The sequence below is a fragment of the Sesamum indicum genome, linkage group LG9, assembly GCF_026168435.1.
Source record: "Sesamum indicum cultivar Baizhima isolate 11 linkage group LG9, ASM2616843v1, whole genome shotgun sequence".
In the NCBI taxonomy this organism is placed as follows: domain Eukaryota; kingdom Viridiplantae; phylum Streptophyta; class Magnoliopsida; order Lamiales; family Pedaliaceae; genus Sesamum; species Sesamum indicum.
In genome coordinates, this window is record NC_142665.1 from 18,511,182 (window position 1) to 18,538,476 (window position 27,295).

The window sequence follows — 27,295 nt, forward strand, 5'->3', positions numbered from 1 at the left end:
ATGTGAAGAATCCCTTCTTCTATGGTGATTTAAGTGAGGCTATTTTTATGGTGCAACCTCACAGGTATGTTCCACAGGGGGGGAATCAGCACATGGTGTACGAATTGAAGAAGGCTAATTATGGCTTAAAACAGAGTCCTTGAGCTTGGTTTGATAAGTTCAATCGGGTAATAGAGCTTAGATTCCAAAAATGTCAGCAAACCTATCTATATTTGTGCAACAAGCACCATCCTACATGGTGATTCTGGAGTTTATTGACGCGAGAAGACTAAGGCATATCTTCAGGACAACTTTGTCGCCAGAAAGATGGTATGTCCTAGATATTTCTTTGGCATTGAGATTGCTCATAACAAGCAATGGATCTCTCTTGTGCCAAGCTCTTGATTTACTTCAAGAAAGCGGCCTACTTACTTAGCATTATAACCGTTGATACTCGTATGGATTTCAACTCTAAACATTGGGACGAACTGATGATTATTTAAAAGAGAAGGCAGAATACAAATGACTGATTCGGAAGTTGACATGTTTCACTGTAACAAGACATGATATTCCCTTTATTGCAGGAATAGTCGGTCAATTTTATGAATAAACTGCAATCTATTCATTGGAAGCTGCCCTTAGATATTGAAGTACATCAAGGCTACTCCTGGTAAAAGGTTTGTTGTTCAGAGAAGATAGAGGCTCATTCAGATGTTGACTATGTTGGCTCTAGAAGTGCCACAAGGCATAAGGTCTACTTCGGATGTTGCACCTTTGTTGGGAGAAATCTGATAACTTGGCATAGCAAAAAGCAAACTGTTGTTGCTCAACCCTGTAGAAGCAGAATACAAGGCCACAGCTCATACTGCTAGTGAGACAATCTAGCTAAAGAATTTACTCAGTGCATTGGGCCTTGCATACAATGTTAGAAATAGAAGCTTATTTGAATATCTGTTACATACATTTCCCTTTTTCAGGATAGTTATGTTCGATAGGTAAACAATCATGTTATTACCATATCTCAGTTCCTCGTGCCCATCTCTATATATTTGAGAATCGGCTTCTGCTATAAAATGCACTCTACCAGCTACTATTTACAAAGATAGTCATGCAGAAATATATATGTTTACCTCTCTCCTACCCTCTTAGGCAGAGACTTTTGATGCGGAAAGCACACGAATCCTGGGCCATCTAAATTCACCAAAACACGGCATAAAACCTATGACTAGACTATGAATCTATTGACATTTTCCCACAAATTCTGAAAATTGAACATCATTAAACCATAAAAATACCCTTTTCCGTGAATCACATAAATCATGCAAATTATCTGACCTTTTTTTCCCTATTTTAAGGCACGCTAAAGATGAAATTTGAAGGGGGGGAACCCCTAAACACCCCCTTTAGCGGTCAAAATTCTCATGTTGCCCCAATCATATATGTTATACTTCATTACTTCGTCAACTTAAACTTACTTCTATAAACCAAAAGTCGGTCAAGCATTAGAAATAGCAAACTTTTATTATTGACACATAATAGCAACGGAAAAAGCCTCAACTCAAAAGAAAACTTATTTGTACTAATCTATTCTCTTCCCACAATAGTTTATCAAAGGCTATCTTCAAGTAAACAATTAAGATCCAAATCTTCTTAATTTCATCATTCCACATAATTTTATATCAAAATTCCCCTCCATCACTTAGTGGTCTTTGAGGAATGTGCCCACATATCGTAAGTAGTGATGCCTTGCATTGAACAAGAACAAAACACTTTCTGAGAATAAGCACACCAGCCTCAACTAAATTCATATTAGATCTGAGTGACCTCAATTTACAATTTTCTAAGGTATACAGTAAAGAACAAAGAGTCCCCTAAACTAATCTGCATCCCTTTCTTTGACGGTTAGGCCCATTAGGAATATCATTAGACTTGTGCAAAGACACTTAAAGATTGTGTGTAACAATAGTGGTTCCACTCACATAGTAGAGCGAAATGGAAGGGGCAAGAAAGGGGATCTGATAAAAAGTTAGAAGAATGCAACAACCAAAGCCTAAAAGATTAACAGACAGAAAGAAGATATACAAGATACTGACAAGGTTAAGTTTATTCAGAAAGAATGAAAACATGCTTTTCAAGATATAAAAAATTCCATAATATGTTATTAGAAAGCCGACTTACTTGCATGAGGTTCAGTTCCTGCTCATTTTGTAATCGGGATATCCTAGCTGGGGACTTCCATAATAAAACCAACGTATCAAAGACAACACGGTTACTTTGCAACCAGCCAGGCATCAATTTCACAAGAGTTTTAACAAGAGCAAGACCCTGAAAGTAAGCATCTGATGTTGCACCAGAGGTGGTTAGCAATTGAACAGAATCTTCAGATTTAGGTGTAACAAGACTTTCATCACCCATTAGAGAACTAGAAGGATTGGAAGATCCCTGAGTTGCCTCAGTTTTTTGAGAAAATTCAGGGAATGCATTAGCTATTATCTTTTCTGGTGACTTTGCAAGTTCTTCTCTCAAAGGTTGGCCAGCATCTGATCGTATTATATACATGAACCTGTACAATCAGAATTGAACCCAATTAAGACAAAAAAACTTTCTTCCAAACCTTAACCTAGAATGACTTGTTACCTCCGGAAATACTTTGGCTGGGATAATCGAGCAAGAAAATAATCAACAGCAGCAGTGGGATAACGATTAAGAAACTTCGTGAGTGGCAAGCGATAGGGACTGTTTATCTCACTATAAAATTGACCAGGTGGAAGGGCAGCTTCCAAATCAATAGTTAAAGTTACAAGTTCATCAAGAAACTTTCCAGCCGCTGATGGAAGCAGGTGGAAGAGCTCAATGATAGCTGCAAAAGAAGTAAATTATCATTACGAAAAGGCACCATATGCTTGATTGAGGTTGTCTGTGCAAACTCTTGTGGCCAGTAATGGTGATGAAGCCTTAGTAACACTCACCAGCAGCTATTTTAGGCTCCTCACCAGCCTTCCAAGACTTCTGGCACTGTGCAAGTTTTTCAGGTTCCAACCATTTCTTAAGATGCTCTAACAATTTACCACCTAAGGTAACATTAAACCAGTTAGATAGAAGTTCAAGCAGTCGGGCAAGACCTTGCAGAAGAGGCATGCTGAGATTTTTGGTATGCGCCAAATTAACTAATATAGGCCTCAAGCTGCTCTGTAGAAGTTCTTTTGGCATTCTTTGCTGCAGAATAACCTAAAAAATAGTAGCAAAAACAAATTAATTTGTTAAGTTATTACAACAATACTAAGCAAAGATTCACATAACTGAATCAGCATGTACTCTTATGCCCAAAACTAAAGATTCAATTGATCTTATAATCAAGCACTCAGGTCCAAGGTTCAAGGAAGCATCATAAACCACTTTTTCCACATTGTAAAGCACAAGTATAGGAAGGATGAATATCTCAAGCAAACTAGTGCAGTCATTGACAACTTATGCTAACATCTTCAGTCACAGAGATGAGCCAAAGCCACATTCAATTTCCGCCATACTCTTTAGCCTTTGAGAGCAGCTAATACGGCGGGAATCATGAAGTTGCGGACAAGGTTACCAAAGAATAACAGGAGAAGCATATAAATAAGAAAGTCCTCTTTGACACTTTGTTACATTCAAAGAAAGTCCTACCACCTCCTTGAATATGTCTTCCTCACCCAAAAACAACAAAACAGAATATCCTCTAAGCCTGCCCCATATCCAAAAACAATTCAGATAATTCAAGCAACAGCTTTTGCAACTGCAAACAGAACTTCTCAAAAACATCACTGAACCTTAACTTTGAAATAAGCCAGGAGGGTGAAAACCAAGCAAATCAGCAAACAAGATATATAATTAGCCAAGAAAACCACTCAAACAAAAAGCAACCCTATGTTTGGGTATTTATTAGTTCATCAATTAAGATGGAACAGTTGTAATACAATATGAAGAATCTGAGCTCAACCTGGCGTAGCCCTTCCTTAGCAACAGCTACAATTTCAGGACTCCTGCTCGTCAAGGACTTGAAGAACATTGAAATTATTTTGGCTCGCAAGTCCGAGTGATTTTGAGTTTTAAAGTCTGCCCATGCCATGGCAGTGCACAGGAGTTCAATGCAAGCAGTTCGGAGTTTATTCAAAGATGTCGCCACTTTTGGATTCATATATTTCACAACCCATACAGATTCATCCGCCTCTGCTATTTGCAGAGCTTCTTGCAAAAAATTGATTAGCTCTGGTGTTAACTTAAGAAGGGGGGGCCTCAAAGCTAGGCAGAAATTCAGAGCAGTTACGGTGCCGACCTGCAAAGTTGCCTGCATTAGAAGTAATTATATATGTAAAACTCATCTTCATCAAAAATACAACTATACCTGTTGATCAACAGTCTTAGACCGCAACGGCCGCATGATGAGAGGCTGTAGCAAAGTCTGGTGTAAAGGTTCAAGCAACTCAGAAACTTCACTGCCAGTCCTACTTGCCAAAAGTGCCAAAGAAGACTGCACAATCTTTCTCACATTTATAGATGAGTTGGCATTAAATAATTCTGAAGCCAAATATTCAACAACACCTTGAAAACTTTGCCTGCGTGCTTCGCTGTTTGCTTCATCAACATTGTTGACCACGCGTAGTACTTGCGTAAGCACCTGACTTGTCTCTTCCTGTTCTTTAGTGGCATACGTAGGAAGTCTTTTAAGAACATAGACAAGTGCTCGAACAATACGTACTTGAAAGAGACATAAAACTTCAACAGTGACCTTTCCAATCAAAGCACCAAGCCCCATAACTCCTCCCATTTGTGCTTGCCAGGTACTTCCATAGCAACAATGTAAAAGTCGAGGCAAAAGTTGCTCAAAACAGGCAACCCGAACGCTTGGAGGAGGTGAATATACAGGGCTCATCGAGGGGCTGGAGACGATCATAGGAGTGCTAGGACCTCCTCTGGACATCAGTATGTCACTGTGTTTAGATTTAGCAAGGAACAAAAGTGTCTCTGTGAATGTATTTAATGCATTTAATGCAGCTTTAGCATACAGTCTATTCTCATCTGCCAATACTTCTACCAGAGCATCCAAAAAGATTAAAGGATCCAACTCTTTCAGATAAGTATTATGCCTTAACTTTGAACTCATACTAGAACTGGACGAAATCATTGGACCCCCAGCAGATGTGGCAGAAATTGAAGTCTGAGCAGCTGGACTCTCAACATGAAATATTATAGCAAAATGGCGACATATGTGACCGATATATTCATCCTTAGGGTCATGTAGCTCGGGTTCTGCACTTGCAGCAATTATTGTCATCAAGAGAATCTTGAACACAGATTTCTCAGCCATAAGTTGGGTCTTTGTCTTGACACCTAAGTCAGCCTGCATTTGAGATTCTAATGGTCAAATCGCAATAAATATCATTCCCAATGGAGTTCTAGTCCCTTCACTGTCAAGAAGTTAGAGATAATTGTAAATATTGCTCTGGCAATTTAGACAAATAAACAAAAGAAAGAATAGAATACAGGAAGCACCTCAGTAAGGCAAAAACGTTTAGGACGCAAGGAAAAATATTATTCTTCACAGAGGACAAACTTGATAGTTCAGGAGGACTTAACAATTTCTTACACAATACAAACCAAGACATGAGAATATAGCGAGAAACTGATAATCATTATGCTTCTTAAGAACTTGGGAACACAGGTATATAGAAAGTCCTGATAAATTTAAATGTAACAAGATCAAAACTAAGCATATGAAACATTATATTATTTTCCTACCTTGAGATCAGCTGTATCAGATCTTCTCCAGGAAGGATCTACTGAAGAACTTAGACAAGTAGACAGTTGCTTAGATGTTGATCCGTCATCATTAACGAGTCCAGGCAAATTTAGCTGAGAAGACAAGCATACACGAAGGAATTTAAGTGCTTGCTTCCGGTAGAAACCATCCACTGTGCTATTCTTTTGCATGACAGCAGCCACAGCAAGATTAATACAGCGATCTAGTGGCACCAAAAATGGAGTAGAAGGCTCAAATGTGAGAATTAATCGAAGACCATGCTCCGGATTTTCCTTGCATTCAAGTGCCAAAGGCTCTTTGAGAAAACGTCTGTTCCGACCACCTAACTTCCCAAGAAGTTGCAATGACTTGCCACCCCAAGGATAGGGTGCAGGTCTTAAATGAGACCATAATGCCAAAATTACCTCAGACATAACATTTGCCATACTTGGTTCTAGAAAATCAGGGTTCAAGCTATCAATCCAAAACTCAAGTGTTCTTAAACCAAGATTGATGAGGTCATCACTTCCCTTGAGACACATAACCAAAGGCTTCATCAGACGAGGAAGGTGAGGTAGTAGTGAGCTTAACCGTGCAGGTAATGTCAAACAAAGCTCTAACAGAAGTTCTCTCATATCTTCATCAGTAGGTCCCTCAAGCATTGCAAGCAGCATATTTAAACATGGTTGCAGCATAGGAATCAAGTCACGAAGCAGAAGTTCAAATTTACCTCCAGCAAGTGCACGAAACATTGTGCGAAGAAGTTGTAAATAAGCAATTGGTCTCTCAATCTCGGTTGCATTTTTCATGCAAGTTTCCATGATTACAGGCACATGCGGTTGAAGAATACGCTCACAGTCTGATGGAGCCTTTGCAACTGCACTGAATAGAAAGCGGAAGAGATGCAAAACAAGTTTTGCGGCAGGAGAATCAGGATGCTTAAGAACATCAAGTTTGCTGTTCACAAGAAAATTAACTAAAACATCTGCGAAAGGGCGGAAAACTTTGGGGGCTTGGAGAAGAGTAGAAAAAATGTGAACTAGCTGGCTGTTAGAAATCATGCACTCAAAGAGCTCTGGCATGCACAATGAGAACATGTCCATTAAGTCCCGTGGTTCCATGATGGCCAAGATATTGGAAAATAGATGGACCATTTCTCTCTCTTCATCCTTCTCCTTGAACAAAGCTAAGCAATGCACACCACTCTTCAGAACACCTGAAGCTTTGCAGACCTATCAAACACGAAAGAATAAGACCATGACATTAATACAGGAATGAGAAGATATTGTAGAAATGTGATACCTCGTCTTCTCTCATCCCCTTAAAAGCTTGTGGCGTAGAAGAACCTGATGATGTCGACGCAAGCGCTTGCTGTGGGTTCGCATGTGTGGAAGGTGAAACCTACATCATTGAAATAATTGTATAAATAAGGCTAAACCTTGTATCAAATACTCATTCAGTGGCAGTGGCATACGAACCTGCGACCTTGGTATATGTGCATGAGTGATGCTCCAGATAATTGTCTTCATTCCTGCAGGAGTGTCACAATGATTTACAAAGTATATAAAAAGGTTATACTAACTGAAACAGACATGAAGCCATTTGACCCCTCCAGAATGTCATATAAACTCTTATGAAGTAAGTGTAATGGCATTTTTATCAGCAAAGTACAAGAAGGAATGAAGAAGGTTTACCCATAACTAATGTCTTTATCAGATGCTTACAATCATTGACTTCCTTTGAATGCTCAACAGATGTTGGCAGATTAAGGACTGCCTGCTGCAGCAAAGCGAGTAATTAGAAAAGAATGGGAGGCTATAAAGAAATCAAAAAGCAATATAAATGCAGGATTGCTCGTTAATTGATGTGAAAACAAATTGTTCCCAGTTATCCTTATACAATAATCTACTCTGTTTTTCTTTAAAGTAAAGAAATCGATGTAAAAGAGTGTTCCAGCAATTATGCAGATTAAAACAAGTAACTGGATTATCCAGAGCAAATGAATTTAAAAGTCAAATTTTTAAGTGCTTATGGAGTGAAATGAGTGTTGACTGTTTACAATATTTTGTAAAAGCTTGTTGCTAAACAGACTATTTCTTTTATAATATGACTGTATCCCAACCCATAATGTATCACATACTAAAAGAGGGAAATTGGTCAAAGCAATGATTTGGACAATGACATGTAGCATTCCAATTGCAAGTATTAAAACATTAAATATGATCAATTTGCTACTAGCCATGCATGTACTAAGTAAACTTCATTTTGACGAGCAAATCCCACTATAAATACAACACTAGATTTCACAATTTCCTGGCACTAAGGAACTTTACAAGATGAAATTAGGAATTACTCTGGATTGCAGTTATCAATTAGAAATTATTCAAAACCTTAATTTCGAGTAATGGCTTTGTGAAGGTCCATAAATTCAAATATAAGTGGGCAGAAAAAGTTTTTTCTCCATGAACTTTCAAGGGAAAAAATTACAATCACCGCCTGAGCATCTAGGCACTTGAATTCTGGACAATAAATTGATAAAACATAAAAACAAATAGAAGGTGGACTTTGTTAACCAGAACAAACTAGTATTTACATTATCATTATGTTGTCAATTTTATCTAAAAAGTTCACATGTACGAAAAGCTTCTTTAAATGTCTACATACACTTCATAATCCTAAAATAAAAAAGTGGAAAATATACTTCAAAATCATGTAATAACAAATGACTATCTGCACTTCCAAATTCTAGAACAAATACAGAAAAAGATAATGCATAATCACATAGTCAAAAAGTGGCAATTATTAATCAAGTAAAAGCTTCTAACTCAAGAAATGTAATTAACAAGCTGTCAAATGACAAATACCAAAAAGAAACGAACTTTTAAGGGAAAAAAACAAGAAAAGGATCAATTGAAAATAAACAGAACAAATCTAAACCAAGCAATATACCAAATTACCTGTACTGGCACTTCAAGTTTTGACCTCAATGTAGCCCGATTTTTCCCATCCTCTCCCTCTTCGAGCAGCTACCCAAACAAACAAAAGGGGTCCCGAAAGAAAACAAATCATCAGGCAATATAGAATTATGACTGTCTAGTACTAGCACAAGATGTCAAATGGAATTATTTGTTTTAACTTAATTCATTGCTTCAGAAAGAAATGAAAATATGAATGCAGAAGAAATAAATAGGAGAACAAAACTTTTACAGTTAAGCATTCCCAAAACAATATGTAGACAATAACCACATTTAGCATAAAAAATATTTAATAAAGCACCAGATAACATATTTAGCCAACAAAAAAGTATCAAGTCCAAAGAGCTAAGAACTCTAATATTTGCATATCTGCAATATGTTGACAGTCACCATACTCAGCATAGCCAAAAAAACATCAGCAGACATTTTTAGTGACTGGATAGTTCCAGTTTCTTAATATTTTCTTGAAATCTCACAGGTAAGACCGTAAGATAGACTTAAATGATAACGCACAGTTTATTGATGATTCATGATAGAATATAAAAAGAATTTATCTATTGGTTTGATGCAACATCTTGGCTATATAGTAGCCAATGATAAAAAAAAATTACATTCTATTTAATTTGCTAGAGCAATAGGTGCTGTTTAGATACTGAGAATTTGTGTTATTTAGGTTTCCTGCCATAGTCTTCATATAAACAATCAATCCCCTCATGCAGAAGTAAATATTTGATTTTTATTAACAAATGTACATGATTTTCACCTTTGTATATAAAACTCAACATCTAAGACTTTGTTGCAAGTAATCCATCAATTATAAGTTGATTATTTTGCATGTAGCTCTTACTTTTAAATAAATACCAGACAAATAAACTTGATAGAATATACAATACTTCTGTCAATTCATTCTTCTATCCCACAATGGCGGCAACATAAATATAGTTACAAAATTGGATTCTACAGTTTTGTCACTTCCTCTATCTAACATTAATAATATAAAGACTATAATTTTGTGAACCAGTTAAATATGTTCTTAGATATCCTCTTATAATTTAAAACATTCATGACCTCACTGCAGCATTTAGTTTCAAAAAAATCATCAACCCAGTAAAATGTAGACTTCAAAATCTTTTATCTTTAGATGTATAGAAGTTAGTATTTTCCTATAAAAATTATCAGATTAATGAACAAACTTAGTAGCCCTCCACTTAGTATCTATAAATTATTGTGATTTTTGTAATTTAAATTTTTCCTACGCCTCTAAACGCATTCCCTATCATTTTCTAAAACCTTTACTATTCTTCCAGAAAATAGTCTTAACAGCCACATGTGTTTCCTCAGTTCCTAGGTATATTACGGGTATTTTGGTCAGTTAGTACCTTCTATTAACAGCCATCCTGATTTCGAAAAGGGAAGTTCGCCCTAAGGACAATTTAGAGTTTTCTTTTCTGCAAAAGAGGTATTTGGAGCTTTACGGTAATTCACCCTAGAAGAATTACGAACAAATTTTTGCTAAGCAACAGGGGTGTCCAGTTGGTTCGTGGGCATGCAAAGTACTTCTCAAAAAGAAACCCAAAAGTGGATAGAGTAGTGAAATTTGGATTAATATAAAAGATCTAATCATTCTATACCAAAGAACTAATCTAAAGTATCATATAAAGCTGAAGTACCTGGGGAATAGTGCGCTTGAAAGTGTTAAATTTCCCAACAAAAGCATCCAATATCCGGCCCTGAGATGTAAGTGGCATAAGTTATTGAGAAGGAATATGCATATGACAAGTAACATAATGTACTCGACCACCAAAAGAGATATACCAACAGAATCCGTGCTTCATCCATTGATGCTTGATCTACACCTTTCTCAAATATTGGCTCCACCTTAAAGTTAATAAACCATATTAAGAACTCACAATAGAACAAGAGAAGTATATAAAATCTGCAATAAATATGTTATTGATTTGATAAAAATTCCAAATCCTCATTCTGAGCATATACCAGATTCAACATCAGTCGAGCACAAGTAGTATGAATGCTCAAGGACAATGAGGCATCATGCATGTTGCTCGAGAACAGGTAAATAATCCTTGATAACTGCAACACATTTAGACACAAGAATTATAAGTGAATATTCACTGAAATATGATTCCAAGCAAAAGTTACTGGTCAATATATCCAGTCTGAAAAATGTTGAACACAAAAGAAATCTTTTTCTCAATAAAGATCAGTGAATCAGGAACCAAGGGCTGATTCAAGAAGTAAGTAAAAGTTCCAGGAATCTTTCAAATACAACAAGAAAAGTACAGTTTTACCTGAGACAATGAAAGATCTCCTCTAACATGATGAACAATCTCTGCCAAAAGACTATAGGCCAATGGCCGCAATGCCTCAAAGCATGCTCTGCCAGTACCAACAAGAACCCTGATGCAGCCAAACATTGAGTTCATGAGGATCAAACAAGGCATGATGTCAAACATAAGCCAGAAATCATAAATTTTTAGGAACTTCGTTGAAAAATAATAACACAAAATAAAGAGACCTGCAAAGGACTCAAAGGAGTAGTGTATAAGAATCAGTGATAGTTTTACAGAAGATATCACTCTTACTTGTTCCTTCCTGATAGGTTTCCTCAGTATAGTTGTGAGAAGACAAATGAGCAAGCTTGACTGCCTCTTTTAGCATTTCCTTTCCTTTTCCTTTTCTATCATTTTCTTTTTGGAGTCATAAGGGTTTAATTTTGTCAAAGACGATGTACTTTTTGCAAGGCCTATTTGATACTCGACACCCTTATATGGTTTTGAAGTTAGTTGAGGGTGGTGGAGTTGGAGTTGGGGAATGAGGATTGCATACAACACCTAAAGTCTACCGTAGTATGTAGTTAGAAAGATTGCTATCATCAGGAAAAAGAAACCCCGCAAAGTTTTCCATAATACTACCTAAAAACTAAATACATTTGTCTATTTCTAACCGCATTCAACCGAATAAGTTACTGTAGCAATTACTATTGGGGCGTTCGGTTTTATTTGTAAAAAGCCATTTCAATGTTGCAATATTTCAGCATTTTGGCATTTGGAAGCTTGTTTGTTTAGCCCAATTTCAATGGAAATTTGCAGCCTAGGTCCACTGAAAACAACCTTTTCATATAACCTCTAGGCCTCATGATTTCTTTTGTCTTCAGCTACACAATAGGACACAAAAAGACATGTTGTCATGCCATCTTCACTTATGTTATACTATAAATTCAACATACAATTAAGTACGAAATAACTATATAACAAATCAAATCCAAACAAGTTCCCATTTGTCACACCTATAAACCTAGGTTTCGAAACATACAATCCAAACATATTTTCATTTCTTGCACAAAAACCAATAAAGCATTTTTACCCTATTGCAAATGCTGGAAATTGAAAATAAAACTGGAAACAAAACGAAAAGCCCCATATATGTTTAGGATAAACAGTCACTTAATTGGTTGATGCAAAAAGGAACTTCTATTAATTTTATTCTCAGCATGTACTTTTGTAAACAATCTGGAGCATCCTAACAACCCCGTTCCCACACCCACATTGATATACAGATACCCAATACAGGAATTCCAATGCAAAAGGAGAAAGGTAATCAATAACAAGAAAACAATTATGATAAAGGGGGCAAATTCTATGTTAGCCACATCGCTAAGAGCCTTTAGATGTTAACAGCACTATATACATACATATATATATATATAAAAAACAAGGCCTGAACAAATACAGAGCAAATATATGGCATGCAAATTCTGCGGTTTCACATGCAACACATATCTGCTTGAGGGAGTACTACTGTAATATACACATCATATATACAAAAAATTCTCACAACCCTGTCAGAGGAGGAGATAGACCGCTAGAGGAAGCTTATATCATCAAAATGTTACCATAAACTCTTTGTCAGAAAGTATACCTCTCATCCAAAAGTGTATCGATTAAAGGAAATAAACCCCTTTTGAAGTCCGTCCCAAGAACATGTTTCAGAGCTACCAATAGTTCCTGAAGTCAACAATTTTTATATGTCAATTTCAAGGTGAGTAAACAATAAATAACAAACAATGTTGCAAGAGAAAGCCAACCTTCCGAATTGAAACTGAGTCAGAGCACGTAACAAGGAGATTGACAATGCTTTTGCATATGCTTTCTTCATGTTGCTTGATATAGTCAGCAAAGCTCTTCAGCAGATAAGTTAAGAAAGAAACAGTCTGCACATAAAGAATGAAAAAATAGCTTATGAATAAGATGCCAAGGAGGTGGCAAAGCTGGAAATGCATTCCTTTGTATAGTTCAGGAGAAACTGGTGGGGGGAGAAATGATTATACAGAGAACTCATTCGACATCATCTGCTGCCTTTATAAAGGATAAATAATAACAAAGAGATATACTTTCAGACCAGAAACAAATAATTTTTTTTACATAAATCCAATCAATTTTACGTTTGGAGCTTATGCTGGTAGTCTTGTACTCTTAGTATAAGCAACAAAAATTACTGAATAACTGAGAAATTTCAGAAAATGATTTCCAAGCTGTGTGCAAAAGAAAAGGAATCAAATCTTACCTTGACTTGTGCGCCCTTCAGCTCAATAAAATGAGTCTTCAAGTGGGGTGGGACCTTCTCTGGACCTGGGACTGAAATTGCCGCAACCATCAGCGGCAATAGATGCGGGATATTAGTCTGAACCAGTCGACCATACAACTGAAATAGAAACATAACTACCAGCGGACTCTCTGTGACAACCTTAAAAGACCTTGTACTTGGATTAAGCTGCCCTGTAGCCCCAACATAACCACCCGAAGGACCCACTTGATCAGAAACTTCGATAGGCTTTACATCATCACCGCTCAACGATGATCCCACAGACCCGGAGGTGGTTGGTGGGGCTGGTGGTGGTGCCATCATTGCCCCACTCTCAAAGAAGTAACTAACAGTAGCCCTAAAGTTCTGGTAAATTTTGCAGACAAAATCCAGAAATGGCTGAACTTCAGTCTCTAAACTCGGCCTAAAGTTCCTAAGCAAGTCAAAAATAATCCTAATGCAAATTAATCCATTTTCCTCATTGTCTGCTGTTAGTACGTGCATTGCTACTTTAAGAAGCTCCTGAACAAAGGGCCTAAGAACCTCACTGTGGGGTAAGCGATTGAGAATTTCAATTATAATATTACGAAGCTTGTGCTCGGGGTTATCGGCAAACTGGGGCTTGGTAATATGATATAGAATTGCAGAAAATGCACGGAAATAGCACTTCAAGAAATTCAAATACTCCCCTGTATGGCATATCTCCAGACTGTCCCGTACCTCCATCGCCATTTGCAACCTCGTTTGAATTGCTGCACCAACAGAACACAAAAACCGAATAAGTGCACAAAACTAATACACAGAGCATACACATACACATGCACTCAAAGCCGAAAAATAATATATAAAAGCAAAAGAGTGACAGTTCGCGTACGGAGGTCAGGCTCAATTAAATGTCGAGCGTGCTGCTCGAAATTCTGAACTGGACTCATGGCCGATGAATTTACTAAAACCTAAAGACCCCAACCCAACGAAGAAAAACTACTTGTCAGCACTGGTTTACGGGAAGAACTGGGCAAGCGAGTTTTAACTTAAAATGGCGAAGAACATCAAATTTAGGGACAGAGGATGTACAGAAGGTTAGAATTTATGAATTTTGAGGGGTTGATTCTGAAATTTGGGTTGTTAATTATGTGTCTAGGGTTTTGGATTGGAAGAACAAAGAAGAGGGAAAGGGGTTTTCAATCTAGTGATCAAGCAAGGCAAACGGGGGGACAGTCTCGCACAGTTAATTTTCCCCCTCAGGGAACGCTTCCGCTCCTTTGGAGCACTCGGCTTATATATAGGCGAATTAATATAAGTTGTTCTGATTTCTTGCAATTTCATGCACGGCCCAAAGATGCTTTAGATATGTCGAGTTATCTCTCATTGATCTCAAAGAGAAAAAGAGAAAGTCAAGCTATACGTTTTAAATATAGACTATTGTTTAATTCAACAAAAAATTAGCTCCAGTTGGAATTTTTTTGCATTCATCTTAAATGAAAAAAAAAAAGAGAAAATCAAGTTATAGGATTTTAATACGAAAAATACAAGCAACTCTTTTGAAAAAAATATATATATAAATTATTTTTATGTGTTTTTAAAAACAAAATAAATTTTTTCTGTATTTTTTAAAAATAAAATAATTTTTTCCCTTAAAAAAAAATGGATTGCACACGCCTTATGTACAACTTTAATTGATTTTTAAAAATAATATATGTTATTTTATTTTTATATATATAATGTACTATATATAATAGTAATACTATATGTATTATATAATATTTATCCACACACACCCTCGGTCCCCCTCCCGTCCTCCCCTTCCCCGTCGCCCCCCTCCCCAACTGCCGCCTTCCCCCTTCCTCGCCGCCGCTTGAACCCATTCCCTATTGCCCTCCCCCCCATAGTCGCCCCTCCTCCTCTACCCTCTCCCCTCTCCCACCTTGGTTGTCGCCCCCTCGCTCTTTCCCTCCGGTCACCATCATCACTGTCCTCCCTCCATCCTCTTGACGTAGTCGCTTTTCCCTCTTTTCTCTCTCTGTATATATATATTAGTTATCGTATTTTTAATTAAAATTTATATAAATATATATATATATATATATTATATAAATATACAATCTTAACTCCATTTGGCCTTGTTTGAATTAAGTAAAATATAGGCATTGATATTGTTAGTTGAATTTGGACCTTAAAGTCAATTAATCTAACTATTCTTAAGTAAGATTATAATATGAGTTTATAATTAATAATTTAAAACAATAAAAATAAAGCGCGTGATAGGGTAAATTACTGTATTTTGACAAAAACATGAATGTAAATTGAATACTTCCAACTTAAATAGACGGACTCGAGGGAACAAGCTAGTCCTCAACCACCTAATTATTACCTAACGACATATTTAACAACTGGCAGTCACATGCCAACTATCCTCACAAAATATCTTACGGCTACAATAAGAAAACACCGCCAATTCACTGTTAAAAATATATTATAAATATACATGACTTTGTATGAGGTTATAATCCTCTTTGTTCAATAGCTAAGTAATTGCTAGAGGGAAACCTGCACCTGCAACTATGATTTCCAACACCAAGTTGCAACGGTAAAGAAGAGGAAGACGTCCCCCGCGGGTTGATTCCTACCCAAGCCACAATCTTGTGTCTTGGTGCATGTACACCAAAGACTTCATGGGCTGAAAATTAAAAGAAATAAAGTGGACCTCTCTTTCAACTAAAATACAGCCCAAGTTGAAATATATTGTAGGGCCTATTAATTTGGCCCAGCAAACACATTGACCTAATATTCTAAGGCTACCAACAACAAACAAAAAAAAAAAAAAAGTTTTTGGCTACCTCCAAGAAAATTATCATATCAATTTGCGACTCATTCACATTAAAAAATTACAAAATAAATTTAGATTTTTTAATTATATTTTAAGATTAGATAATTTTTATAAAATTTATTCATAATTTTATTTTTTTTGTCACTTTTGAAAATATAAAAAAAAAGAGACTATTTAATTTTACATTAAGCAATATGTTATTATATTTACGGGAGTTCAAAATTTTTATTTTTATACTAGATAATTACATTATATAAAAATATAAAAGAAATATAATTTTCTTTCTAAAAAGGACTAATTTGATAATTTTATAAATTTAAAAGACTAAAGTGATAAAATTAAAGTTAAATTGACAATTTTACCCTCCAAAAAGTCAAACTCCGGCTATATTTTTGTCGGAAAAAGGCTAGAGGAACAAAATGACACAAAAATTAAAACTTAAGGATGCTAAAGTCAATGGATGAACTTGAGGGACTAAAGTGATTTTCAATAAAAACTTAAAGGACCAAATGTAACAAATTTTCCCTCAAATAAATGAAATCTAATCTAACACCTACTACTCAATAGAAACAACACACGTGCTATTCAATAGACACAACATCCCACGCATAAAGCGAAGTTCGAACCAATAACCTCTAAAATCATGCGTGGGATGTTGTCTATTGTATAGCAAGAGTTGATCTATTGCATAGTAAGAATTGTTGTCGACTATAATAGTAGTGGGATGTTGTTTGCTGTATAGCAGTAGTTGGTCTACTGCATGTAGGAGTCATTGTTTACTGTAATAGTAGGTATTATGAGCAGGATATGATTATTGTAATAGTTTTTATTAGATATTGATGTCGACAAATGATTATACTTGTAATCGATTTATTTCAAAAATTTCACGCAATATCGGCTCAAAATTTTGGTCCTTCAATTTACATGAACTTAAAATGGCCTTAACATTGGATTATTGTTTTTCTTTAACACATTTAGTCTCACAGTTCAACTTTCATAAAAAAACAGATAGTAAAATCACGTGCCCAGCACGTAGCCGTTATTTTTCAGCAAAAAGTAGCTCTTAAAAATTCCAATATAGGACCAAAACTGTAAATTCCCTTATCCGTGTGACGAAAAGTGCAATTTTGCATTTTTCGTCCCACAAGATACAAGGACCTACACTTCTGGTACTAGCATTTTTAATTATTTCGACTCATTTAGTCCCAAGAGCCACTTTTCATTGGAAAATAACAAACACGTGCAGAACTTGAATTACGGGACTGAATGTGTCGTGAAAAAATTTAGTCTTATGACTATTTTTAAACTTGTATAAAATAAATAACTAAAATATAAATTCTTCAATTTTATTGGACGAAAAATACAATTTCAACGTAAAAAACATTTACAACAATATTAAAAAATTGATAGTACATATATAAATATACAAGAACCAAGTTACACTTTTAGTATGACGTTAGTGCAGGAGTAGACTTGGATGGAATTAAGATAGGCCAACCACCACCCAAAACCCATCAGCATCAATTAACAGATGTCTAGTGAAGTGGACGCGAAGAAATTAAACAAACACCCCATGATTTTTATTAACTCATTCCTTCCATTAATCAAACTTTCCGCTCTGCAATCCTTCCCTACCACCTCCACCACTACTAACACAACTAATTATCCTTAGCAGCTACCGTACATGTATTCCTTTCCTGCCTGTCTAGCTATATATAAGCAGCCAAGACTTGCTACCTTCTTGCCATACATAGTTCATATATACGCATTATTATTAGGATACGTACCTTGGACGTTTTTCCCCGACCGTCGGCAGCCGGAAATTGGGAGCCATGCAAGGGGAAGAAGGTCTGGTGGTGAGGGGCCGAGTGGAGATCGACACACGACAACCGTTTCGCTCCGTGAGAGAAGCCGTTATGTTGTTTGGCGAAAAAATACTAGCTGGAGAAGTCTATGGCAACAAGCTCAAAGAGGTCGTTTCTTACATCTTTCCCTTTAGTTTTTTTTTTCTTGTGTTTTTTATGGTTTCCTGCTGCCTGTGACGCTTGAAGAACCGAAGACTTATGACATTTTTGTTTGTAGCTGATCTAGCCAATTGAACATTCTATTCATTAGCTATGCATGGAACCGTAGCATCTACCAAATAATATGGGTTAAATAAAAAGTAAATTGCAACAATCGAGCTTTCTAATGTTTGATATATATGACGACTCCCTCGTTGTTTGAAAAAGTATTAATATTTTGTCACATGTGATAAAATTATGTAATCCTTGATGTAAGTTTGGAATTATCCATTTTGTCTTTGTTGAATTTTTTTTTCTTATGGTTAGTTTACCTTGAAAAGTAGATGAGAATGGAGACAAACAGATTGAATTAGTTGTTGGTTCGTTCTTAAAATTAGAATGATATTGACAATTTTCCAAATAACAAAAGATTTTTATAATTATATCAAATATTAGGGGAACTCATTATAATTTAGCCTTGAATAAAACAGAATTCTCGTAGAAATAATAATAGGCCTAAAAATTCCATTAAAGAAAAAAGAGAATATGACCCCTAAACTTTTAAAAGAAGCGAAATTTTGACTCTCTCGGTGGCTACTGAGCTTCTTTTTCAAAAGTTTAAAAAGGAATTCGGCAAGATGTAAAATGCAATTAACCATCAAACATGCATCATCAACTACACGATGATTCAATTTCCAGGAAAAGAATTTTGTTCTTAGGTATTCATGATAAAGTTGTTCATATACATACTGCGATCAGATGCAAAGCAAAGCAAGTAATGGGCAGAGCCAGCCCTCCAAGATAGGAGCAGTAACGGCAGAGCTCGAAGAGACGAAGCAAAGCCTACAAAAAGCTAAAGAAGAAGGCAGTCTCATGGCTCACTGCCTAACTTCCCTAAGGCAAGAACTTGAACAGACAAAAAGGGAGCTGCATCAACTCAAGGCCAAGAAAACCAACATAGCACCCCATTTTGATATTGATGAAGAACCAGAGATTGAAGAGCTAAAGTTTGTGGAAAACACGAGCAATGTGGAGATCACGGTGGGCACCCCAGGGAACGACGAAGATGGATTGGAGTTTGAGAAGAAAAGATCGGTCAAGTTCGCGAGTCCTCCATTGTTAACAAAAGTGATAGTCAGCAAGGACAGCAGCACGGCTGAAGACGGCCAACGAGCGCCTTTGAAGTCGAAAAAGAAGATGAAGAAGAACCCTTTGGTTCCATTGATTGGAGGGTTGTTCTTGAAGAAGATTAAGGGGCGCAAAGAGTCTGAATCTTGCAACTGAAGACAATGTTTGGTTTGCATGCTATACACTTGATTTGCGATCTTTACTATACTACAAGAAGAGGGGTCTTGGGTGATGGATTGATCTTACTTCTGAGTGATCATAGCTTGGCACTGTTTGGGAGTAGAAATAATGAGATATATTTCCTTCCAATCCAATTCTGTTCTTTCATGTTCTGACCCCTATTTTTGGGATTTTAAGGTTTGGTGGGGGGTTGATGTACGTGGGATAGGACAATATTAGGTGATCTTGTTTCATATGATGTTCATGTAACTGTTCTCTGTGTCTATCATGTTCGTTAGTTTGTCAAATTGTTCAGTTGGGATTTGTTTTAGGACAAATAATAGTATCAATGATCATGAACTTTGAGTTCTGTATCAATTTACTTTTCTAATGTTTCATTTTTTATCTTAAAGCCCCTAATGTTTAGTTGGTGTTTCACTTTTTGGAAAACTTTTACACAAACCAGATTTGACAAAGTTAAATTCTTCAAGAGCAAACGTGACATACTTGTTTACGTAATTGGTCATTTTTTTTTAATTATACATCAATCAGATTAGTACTATACTTTCCACATAATTAGTTTAGGTTCGACCAAATCTGATTTATGTTAAAATTTTCCCGTAGTAGTTGTGTATGCAGAAAAGTTGGCAACAAATTAAAGCAGCGGCCCAAATGGCAGTGAGGCGTCAATTTTAGCTGGTAATTTTTGAAGGCGATAGCACTATCATTATGGCAAGTCTAAAAATTACACTTACAACTTTTTAAAAAATTTCTATTTACATCTGACTATTTCCTTAGTATTCGAAAAAATTACTAACATCAGCAAAAACAAAAATAAAAAACTATATATAATTTAGTCACTATTTAAAAAATAATAATCTTATAGTTTTTATTCAAAATGTGAATCTCATGGCTTCTAATAAAATTTGATTTCTTTTAAATCACATTATTACTGCATATGAATTAACACTTGAATTTAAGAATGATGAATTAAATTAGAAAAGTAAACGACAAATTACTTACTATAATTACACATAATCAAATATTAACTTCTATCAATTGTTTTCTAACGAAGTATTTAATAATACATTAAATTGAAATATTTATTCTTGCATTTATTTTGCTCTATTATTTTCAAACATTGCTATTAATCCAATTCTAACACACTTAATTACTGTATCAATAAATAATATATATATTTTTTCATATTTTAGTTATTTATAATTATAATTTAATAAAAGATTACTATACAAAATTGTCAAAAAAATAGTATGAAAATAAGATCTTCAAACATTTCATTGATCAAGTTTTTGAGGCTTGAAAGCAATAGTAAACAACATAAAGTTGTTTTTCTCACAAATCGAATAATTTGAGGTCTTAATTGTAAATAACACAAACTTGAATTTCCATCTGGGTTAAATACAATTTACCCCCTATATTATTGAAAAAGTACAAAAAAGCTCATATGAAAAAATAAAGTGTAATTTACCTCCTTATAATTTAGAAAATGAGCAATTTATCCCCTCTAACAAGAGAGCTAAATATCATTTTTAGTATCACATTGGGTAAATTATATTTTTTTTTGTTGAGGTTCTTTTGCACCCTGCCATTAATACATGTAGGATTATGCATTGCGATTAACCGAAAATTCGATTCGGAGTTTTTAAAAATTGAAAACCGGTTTGGTTCGATTCGATTAAAAATTGAATAATTTTGATTTTTTAGATTTAAAAAACTGAAAAAACTATTTTTTTAAAATAATATATATAAATAATTGTGATGTTTTTTCAATTTTATCAAAAAATAAAAATACTAAAATTAAATTCTAATTTAATAGTACAATTGACAAGTGTACATTAATAATAATATATGTAATATGTATACATAATAGTTATTTTATTTAATATAATATTTAAAAAATTGATTTTTGGTTCAATTCGATTAACCGACCGATAATAAAAAAATCCAACCGAAAATCGATTAAAAAAACAAAAAATCGATGACCGAATTGAAAATTTCGGTACGATTCGGTTCGGCCGCTTAAACCGATCCTAAACGCATGGGTTAAATTGCATTTGATCCATTTCGATCCCTTTTCATTTTGTCCAGTTTTCTTCAATTTAGACTAGAGTTGTCAATACATTTGAACAACATCATAGTAACACGATTCCAGCTCCAATACTGAAAGGAAACGAAAATGGCGGGAGTCGCTACTGCGAAAACAGGAGGAAGGTAAACGGCCAAAAGCTCTAAGGTTAGGGTTTGAGATTTTTGATTATCCTTAAATTAAATTACCGTAGGTTCAACTCCATCTCCTCACTACATTCTGCTACTTGGATTTTCGTTGTCTAATTTTTGAAGCTCTTACGTTGTTGAACTGAGTAATTTGCTCATATTTCGATATTCGCTAAAAGCTAGGGATGGCTTGGCGGGAAGGCGCTAATGAAACTCGCGTACTCATTGCACAAGGTACCCGTTCAGGCATTATTTCTTACATTTATGCATTAAACGCATACATGAAATCATTAACTAATCGAGCTTTTAGTTATTTAAGCACAGTGGGAATTATTTGTGTTTCATTTGGTTGAATTGTTTCATATTTACTTTAAGTTCATGATTGCAGATCTTTCGACTCTGGGGAAGCATTTGGGTAAATTTTTATCACTTCGGCATCCAAGAACGGGTAATCTCCAACAAAGAGTTGTCTTTCTTATCCTCCCGTGAGATCACTATTTGGTGATAGTATTCATTAAGCTATGAAGTCGAAACAGAGTATTGTTTGACAACTTTGTTATAGTAAATTTTGATCATATTACTGATTTTACTTTTTTGTGCTCATTCCATGTTTCCTTTATTTTCTAAAATTTTTTGTTGTTATGTCACCGACAAATAATATCTGATGTATCATTTTCCCTGAACATTTTACCAATTAGTGAAGCTTGGTTATCCTACTCACTGTTAACCAACAGCCCCCCAACCAAACATTTTCGTCCCTCCCTCTCCCTTTCTCTTTCACAATAAAAAGATTTTGGAAAGTTTACTTGCTTTGCTTATTCCTAGTCCTAAGTTCAAGACTTTGAGATGATTTTGTTATGTTACCAGGAAATACAACGTGCTACCTCTATAGCGATGGAGGTCTTCAAGAACTTCACTGGTTGAATCAATCTTATGGGTCCTGGTTTCTTGGGGATTATGTTTGTGAAGGTAAAGATTGATGTCTGTAATCTATTTAAAAAAAAAAACATTGACGCATGTATGAATGAGGGCTATGCATGTGGATCATATCACATTGTGCTATTTGCCATAGATAATGATTGGATGGGATTTTGGCACTTCTTAGATATTCTAATCTCCAAATCCAGGTTGCTTCTTTTTCTAATGCAACCTTCCCACAGTTTTGTTGATACCTTCCATTACTACTAGATATTAAGAAATCTGCACATTCTTATATAATTTTGTTGGTTTTCCCCATACAGATGGTCGCTTGTATACTGCCACTCCAGTTGATCCTGTTTTCATTCTTTTGCCTATCTTTGAGGAAGCTCGAATGAAGGTCTTCTGTCGTTATTGTTGGCGCTTTCTACTTGGAAAAGCTTTTCCATGTCTTCTTTATTTCTTTAAAGTGCTTCTACAGTATAATTTAGCAGTTTCGATATAAAGTTGAAAGCATATCTGAAAATCAATTAGATTATGCAGTGTGTGTCAGAGCATGAACTATGTGACCCTCATTTAATATATGATTTTAACTTCTCACCCCCTAGTGAAGTACAAAAGTGGAATGTGATTTTTTTCCCTGCTTCGACTCATCTTTAGCGTTTCTGAATTGTAATGAATGCAGAAAGGAAATGATCCAGGGAAGTTTAGACAACTTGATGAGATTATTTATATTCATGGGTATCCAGGATATCAATCTCTGTCGTCCATTGCGGAGAAGACTATGCAAGTCGTTTGTGATCTTAAAGGTAGTTTGCTATCTATTTTCTTATGAAGGTACTTACATCCGATGTATTTAGGCACACATGGATATAAATGACACCAAGTGTAATACTTTTATATGTTTTTCAATTTCTTTCTCTTTGACCAGAAGTTGGGTCAACCAAGTTTTTCAGGCTCAATGACTTGAAGGTACTGAAGTGGTTATGCTATAAGGTTAGTCTCGTTTGCCTGTTGTTTATCTACTTAGTGGACTTGTGGTTATTTGATTTTTATCAGAAGGCTTCCAGTCTTACTGTGTGTTCAGTCATAAGTTATTACAGATCAAATGCAAGATGTAGAGACACATTGGCATCATAAGAGAATATAGATTAGGGAAAACAATCCTGATGTTCAACCTGTTACAGCTTATGTCTTAAAGAAAATTTCTCCTTCTTAGTTGTAAGACTAAAGATCGAAAAGTCCTGATGTTATTGGTGTGTTTTTTTAAAGCTTTGTGATCCGTCTCAATCTTACCTTCCTCACTATGACAATAAGAGCTTGCCTGATCTTTATCGAAAGTTGCACAACAACGTTGGAGAATTAGCCTTGAGTATTCAGAACAATGCATACCCACCTAGATGGCTGTAAGTAATAAGAACCATTAAGGGCATGGCATGTGGATAATCACAGGTACATTATGTTTGGCATGGAAAGGTTCCACCAAGGAACCTCCATGTTCACCAGTAGCACATGGATATTTAGACATGGTAAAAGATTGCTCATGAATACCAAAATTACATAACTGATGTTACAGAAGAAATATGTTCCTTTACCTTATCATGGAATAATATGGAATGAATTAGAAGATGAAGATGTTTGATGTGTTGTAAATTTATGTTGTTATTCATTATGTAACTGGAATATTCAAAGGAAATGGAATGAAGTTGTGAGGCTTTGCTAGAGTACCTCTGCGTGTTGGTTGTACTCATGAATTTACTTGTGAAGGCATGACCGATCCATTTCATATTTTACCCCCATCACCCCCTTTTATTTCTTGCTCCCTGGCTACTCTTGAACGATTTTAGTATCTGAATAAATTGTAGGTACATCAATTGAAGCAGACACTACCAACTTTGGATAATAATTACGCTGCTCAAGATGAGAAAGATTCATGTATGTTGTCATTGAATACAATATTTTCACCCTTTTGTCTTCGGTTTAATGAACTGACCAAGTTTCTGCTCTTTGAAGTCTGAACTCCTTATAAAGATCTTTAGGTTTGGTGGTACATTGACCAGTTTGCTTGCCTTTAGAATGACATTTGGGCACACAAATACAATACTTATTTCTGCAAATTATAATCTATTAGTGTCCAAATGACATTCTTTTGCATAGAATCAGTGTTGTGTTTGTTTATCCAAATCTTATGCAGCATGAAGTACTACATGCAAGCAAAAGTTTGCACTAATTTTGTTACTAATTGACATTGTTTATTTGCACAGTATTTGATGCAGTGTCAATAGTGGGAGAATACTTGAAGGACGAACCATGGGTGAACCTCCTGTGCAACAAATTAAAGTATGTATTGATTTTTCAGCAGTTAAACATGTTCTTTTTCCTTTTTACGTACACTATCAATCGGAAAGAAACTCGGTTCTTTTGGCAGGATACCTTGCCTTTGTTGAATGTCTTTTGAAATCCAACCATTAACTTGGTAAATATCTGAGTAAAAAGTAAAATGTCAACTGCTAATTCGAGTTAGGATAGTTTCAGCAATAATGAAGCAACTAACATGGTAATATTTGAAAAGGTGCTCCAAACATGCAACAGTGCTCATTCCAATTCTTGAAATGAGTTAAACTTCATATTTCATTTGTTGTAGAAATAATGCAAAATTACTTTTTACTTTGTTGCAATGATCAGTATTCGTGTTTCAAAGGAATTATTAGAATGGACCATATTTTATTATAGGAAAGTGCTGAGTATGCATGGTCAAGTCTTTTCAGCTTGGAGCAAAAAAAGGAGCCAGTGACTTAAATCCATCCTCCTCCAAATGTAATCAAGATGCATAATGTGATAATTATGGATTTCATTTTATGTCAAGAATATGCATTATGGAATTATCATGCTTAAAAGACTAATAAAGATCTAGGAGTCTAATAATGCAATGTTTTTATCAATATAAACCTCTAAATGATTTGGTGCTCATATTTGCAGATTAAACTTACAAGACTGGACGAAAGCAGAAGATACTGAAACACTTCCACCTTCCACAGGAAGTGGTCCTGCATCATTTAATCCTGTAAAGGTATACAACACAATCAGTTTTTCCAGTTTTGACGAACTATGGGACTGTTGCCGCTGCAATTACATTATATTGTTTCCTCTTTGCCTCCATTTGAGTGTCTGGGAGTGTAGGAGGTATTGGAAGGGGGCATGTCGAGGATAAACAAGAGATGCTAAAAATCAGAGTGGATGAGGTAGAAAGTTTCTGATATATCACCTAATTCTGCTTTCCTCAGGAGAATAATGGGATAGACAGGAAAGTTGTCCGGAGCACAAGACAAGCTAAGAAGGCCAGAGTAGAGAAGGATATACAGAATATCAAGGAAATGTTCAGCAGGGTCACTAGAAAGAAAGGATAAAGGCTTTGATCCTGAATTAAAATCGTTTAGAATGGCATCTCTGGAGGATAGAAGATAGCATCATCATCTGCATCGTCTACTATCAATATTTGCATGGAAAATGTAAGAAAATTGTTTTAGAATCAGCTACATAATTATCTGTGTGGGGCTATTCTTGCAATTTCAGGATCGTATGTTCATGCCATGAACCATATAACAGTTTGGGTTGTACCATATCCACTTATATATCTTATTTGAACTGTGTAAAAATTGCACCTTATGTACTCCTAACTGTCATTCCATAGCTTTGCTATGAAGAAATGTGAGATGAAGTTTAAGTTAGAAATTTACTCATGGGGCGTGTACGCAGTAGTGCACAACTCGTTTACAATAGGTGTTTTTATATAAGAAAAAAAGAAATCTGATTTATATATCCTCGTGTGCATATGTACTCTAGCCCTTGTTAATGATTGATAGTTTAATTCAAGTTCTCTATAATACGAAGTGTACCAGATAGCAGACTGTGTATTGGGTATTCATGCTTATGTTTGGTTGCAAATTTCCAGCTTTTTTTATTGTTGAGTGGGGTGCTTGTATCCTATTAAATTACCTGTTCTTGGGTTTGACTTATTTACATCACTCTTCTTGCTTCCTTTGGGTTTTCATCGAGGAAGTGGCATGTCGGGATAGAATTTTATTACCACCACAATTGTAGCACCTATAATCCTTTTTTGAGTTTTGTTTTTCATCACTCTTTTTTTTATTGTTATTATTATAGTATTTAGACTTAGAAGGACTTTTACCCCTGCTTCTACTACGACTTTTATTGTGTTTTCTAAATTTAAAATCATTTTTGTTATTTCTAGTCTTAGGTTTTCCTTGACAAAATTAACTTCACTATTACTGGAACCTGGGTTATTAGTTTTCAAATTCATTTCTTTACTTTTTAGACCATTACAGTTTCTAAACTTACATTATCCTTGCCATATTTAATGGTAGCCTTAACATCACCACATGATTCAGGTATAGCATTAAGTAAAACTATAGGTGAATAATCATCAATATTTTTATTTTTAGTTAATTTAATATCTTAAATTAATTTTGTAAAATCATCAAGATTTTCTTCAATATTTTTAGATAAATCGAATTTATATCTAAAAAGTTTTTCAAGAAGAAATAATTTGCTAAGAAGTGAAGTTTCAGTAAAAAGATCTTCCATTTTTTGCCATAGTTCTTTAGCAGAGTTATGTTTTCTAGCTTTTCTTATTACAGAATCAGACAAGTTCAAAATTATTGAAAAATAAACATAT

The 27,295-nt window shown here is 35.2% G+C and overlaps 3 protein-coding genes across 9 annotated transcripts in view; 2 read left to right on the forward strand and 1 right to left on the reverse strand.

Moving 5' to 3' along the window:
- The window catches only part of LOC105178152 (Phosphatidylinositol 3- and 4-kinase family protein with FAT domain-containing protein), a 29,288-nt gene extending 14,637 nt beyond the window's left edge, over positions 1–14,651 (reverse strand). Inside the window, exons 1-18 of one of the 4 annotated variants that reach the window (XM_011101538.3) lie at positions 14,204–14,651; positions 13,312–14,081; positions 12,833–12,958; positions 12,667–12,752; positions 11,037–11,145; positions 10,723–10,818; positions 10,543–10,605; positions 10,398–10,457; positions 8,710–8,778; positions 7,447–7,528; positions 7,231–7,283; positions 7,055–7,153; positions 5,752–6,984; positions 4,358–5,353; positions 3,953–4,288; positions 2,949–3,207; positions 2,617–2,839; positions 2,158–2,542 (exon numbers count right to left, since the gene is read on the reverse strand). In XM_011101538.3, the coding sequence (XP_011099840.2) occupies positions 2,158–2,542; positions 2,617–2,839; positions 2,949–3,207; positions 3,953–4,288; positions 4,358–5,353; positions 5,752–6,984; positions 7,055–7,153; positions 7,231–7,283; positions 7,447–7,528; positions 8,710–8,778; positions 10,398–10,457; positions 10,543–10,605; positions 10,723–10,818; positions 11,037–11,145; positions 12,667–12,752; positions 12,833–12,958; positions 13,312–14,081; positions 14,204–14,261 (5,103 nt within the window). In that variant the 5' untranslated portion in view covers positions 14,262–14,651. Of the gene's footprint in view, positions 1–2,157; positions 2,543–2,616; positions 2,840–2,948; positions 3,208–3,952; positions 4,301–4,357; positions 5,354–5,751; positions 6,985–7,054; positions 7,154–7,230; positions 7,284–7,446; positions 7,532–8,709; positions 8,779–10,397; positions 10,458–10,542; positions 10,606–10,722; positions 10,819–11,036; positions 11,146–12,666; positions 12,753–12,832; positions 12,959–13,311; positions 14,082–14,203 lie in introns of all 4 variants that reach the window. The other 3 variants (XM_011101536.3, XM_011101537.3, XM_011101535.3) reach the window with 3 other exon arrangements.
- A 3,116-nt stretch (positions 14,652–17,767) lies between these two features.
- Positions 17,768–19,824, forward strand: LOC105178390 (WEB family protein (DUF827)). The gene is made up of 2 exons (XM_011101855.3): positions 17,768–18,129; positions 18,919–19,824. The coding sequence occupies exons 1-2, from the start codon at positions 17,989–17,991 to the stop codon at positions 19,441–19,443; spliced, it is 666 nt and encodes a 221-aa protein (XP_011100157.1). The 5' UTR covers positions 17,768–17,988; the 3' UTR covers positions 19,444–19,824.
- Positions 19,825–21,534: 1,710 nt separating this feature from the next.
- Positions 21,535–26,335, forward strand: LOC105178151 (ribonuclease H2 subunit B). Of its 4 annotated transcripts, none has more exons than XM_088884502.1 (11): positions 21,535–21,700; positions 21,808–21,915; positions 22,070–22,129; positions 22,549–22,650; positions 22,923–22,999; positions 23,285–23,408; positions 23,531–23,595; positions 24,465–24,534; positions 24,864–24,939; positions 25,579–25,669; positions 25,884–26,335. In XM_088884502.1, the coding sequence occupies exons 2-11, from the start codon at positions 21,867–21,869 to the stop codon at positions 26,004–26,006; spliced, it is 837 nt and encodes a 278-aa protein (XP_088740628.1). In that variant the 5' UTR covers positions 21,535–21,700; positions 21,808–21,866; the 3' UTR covers positions 26,007–26,335. The 4 variants fall into 4 exon arrangements, with proteins under 4 accessions (XP_088740628.1, XP_020554644.1, XP_088740627.1 ...); XM_020698985.2 differs by having other exon boundaries at positions 21,536–21,700; positions 21,861–21,915; XM_088884501.1 differs by having other exon boundaries at positions 21,536–21,700; positions 21,865–21,915.
- The last annotated feature ends 960 nt before the right edge of the window (positions 26,336–27,295 follow it).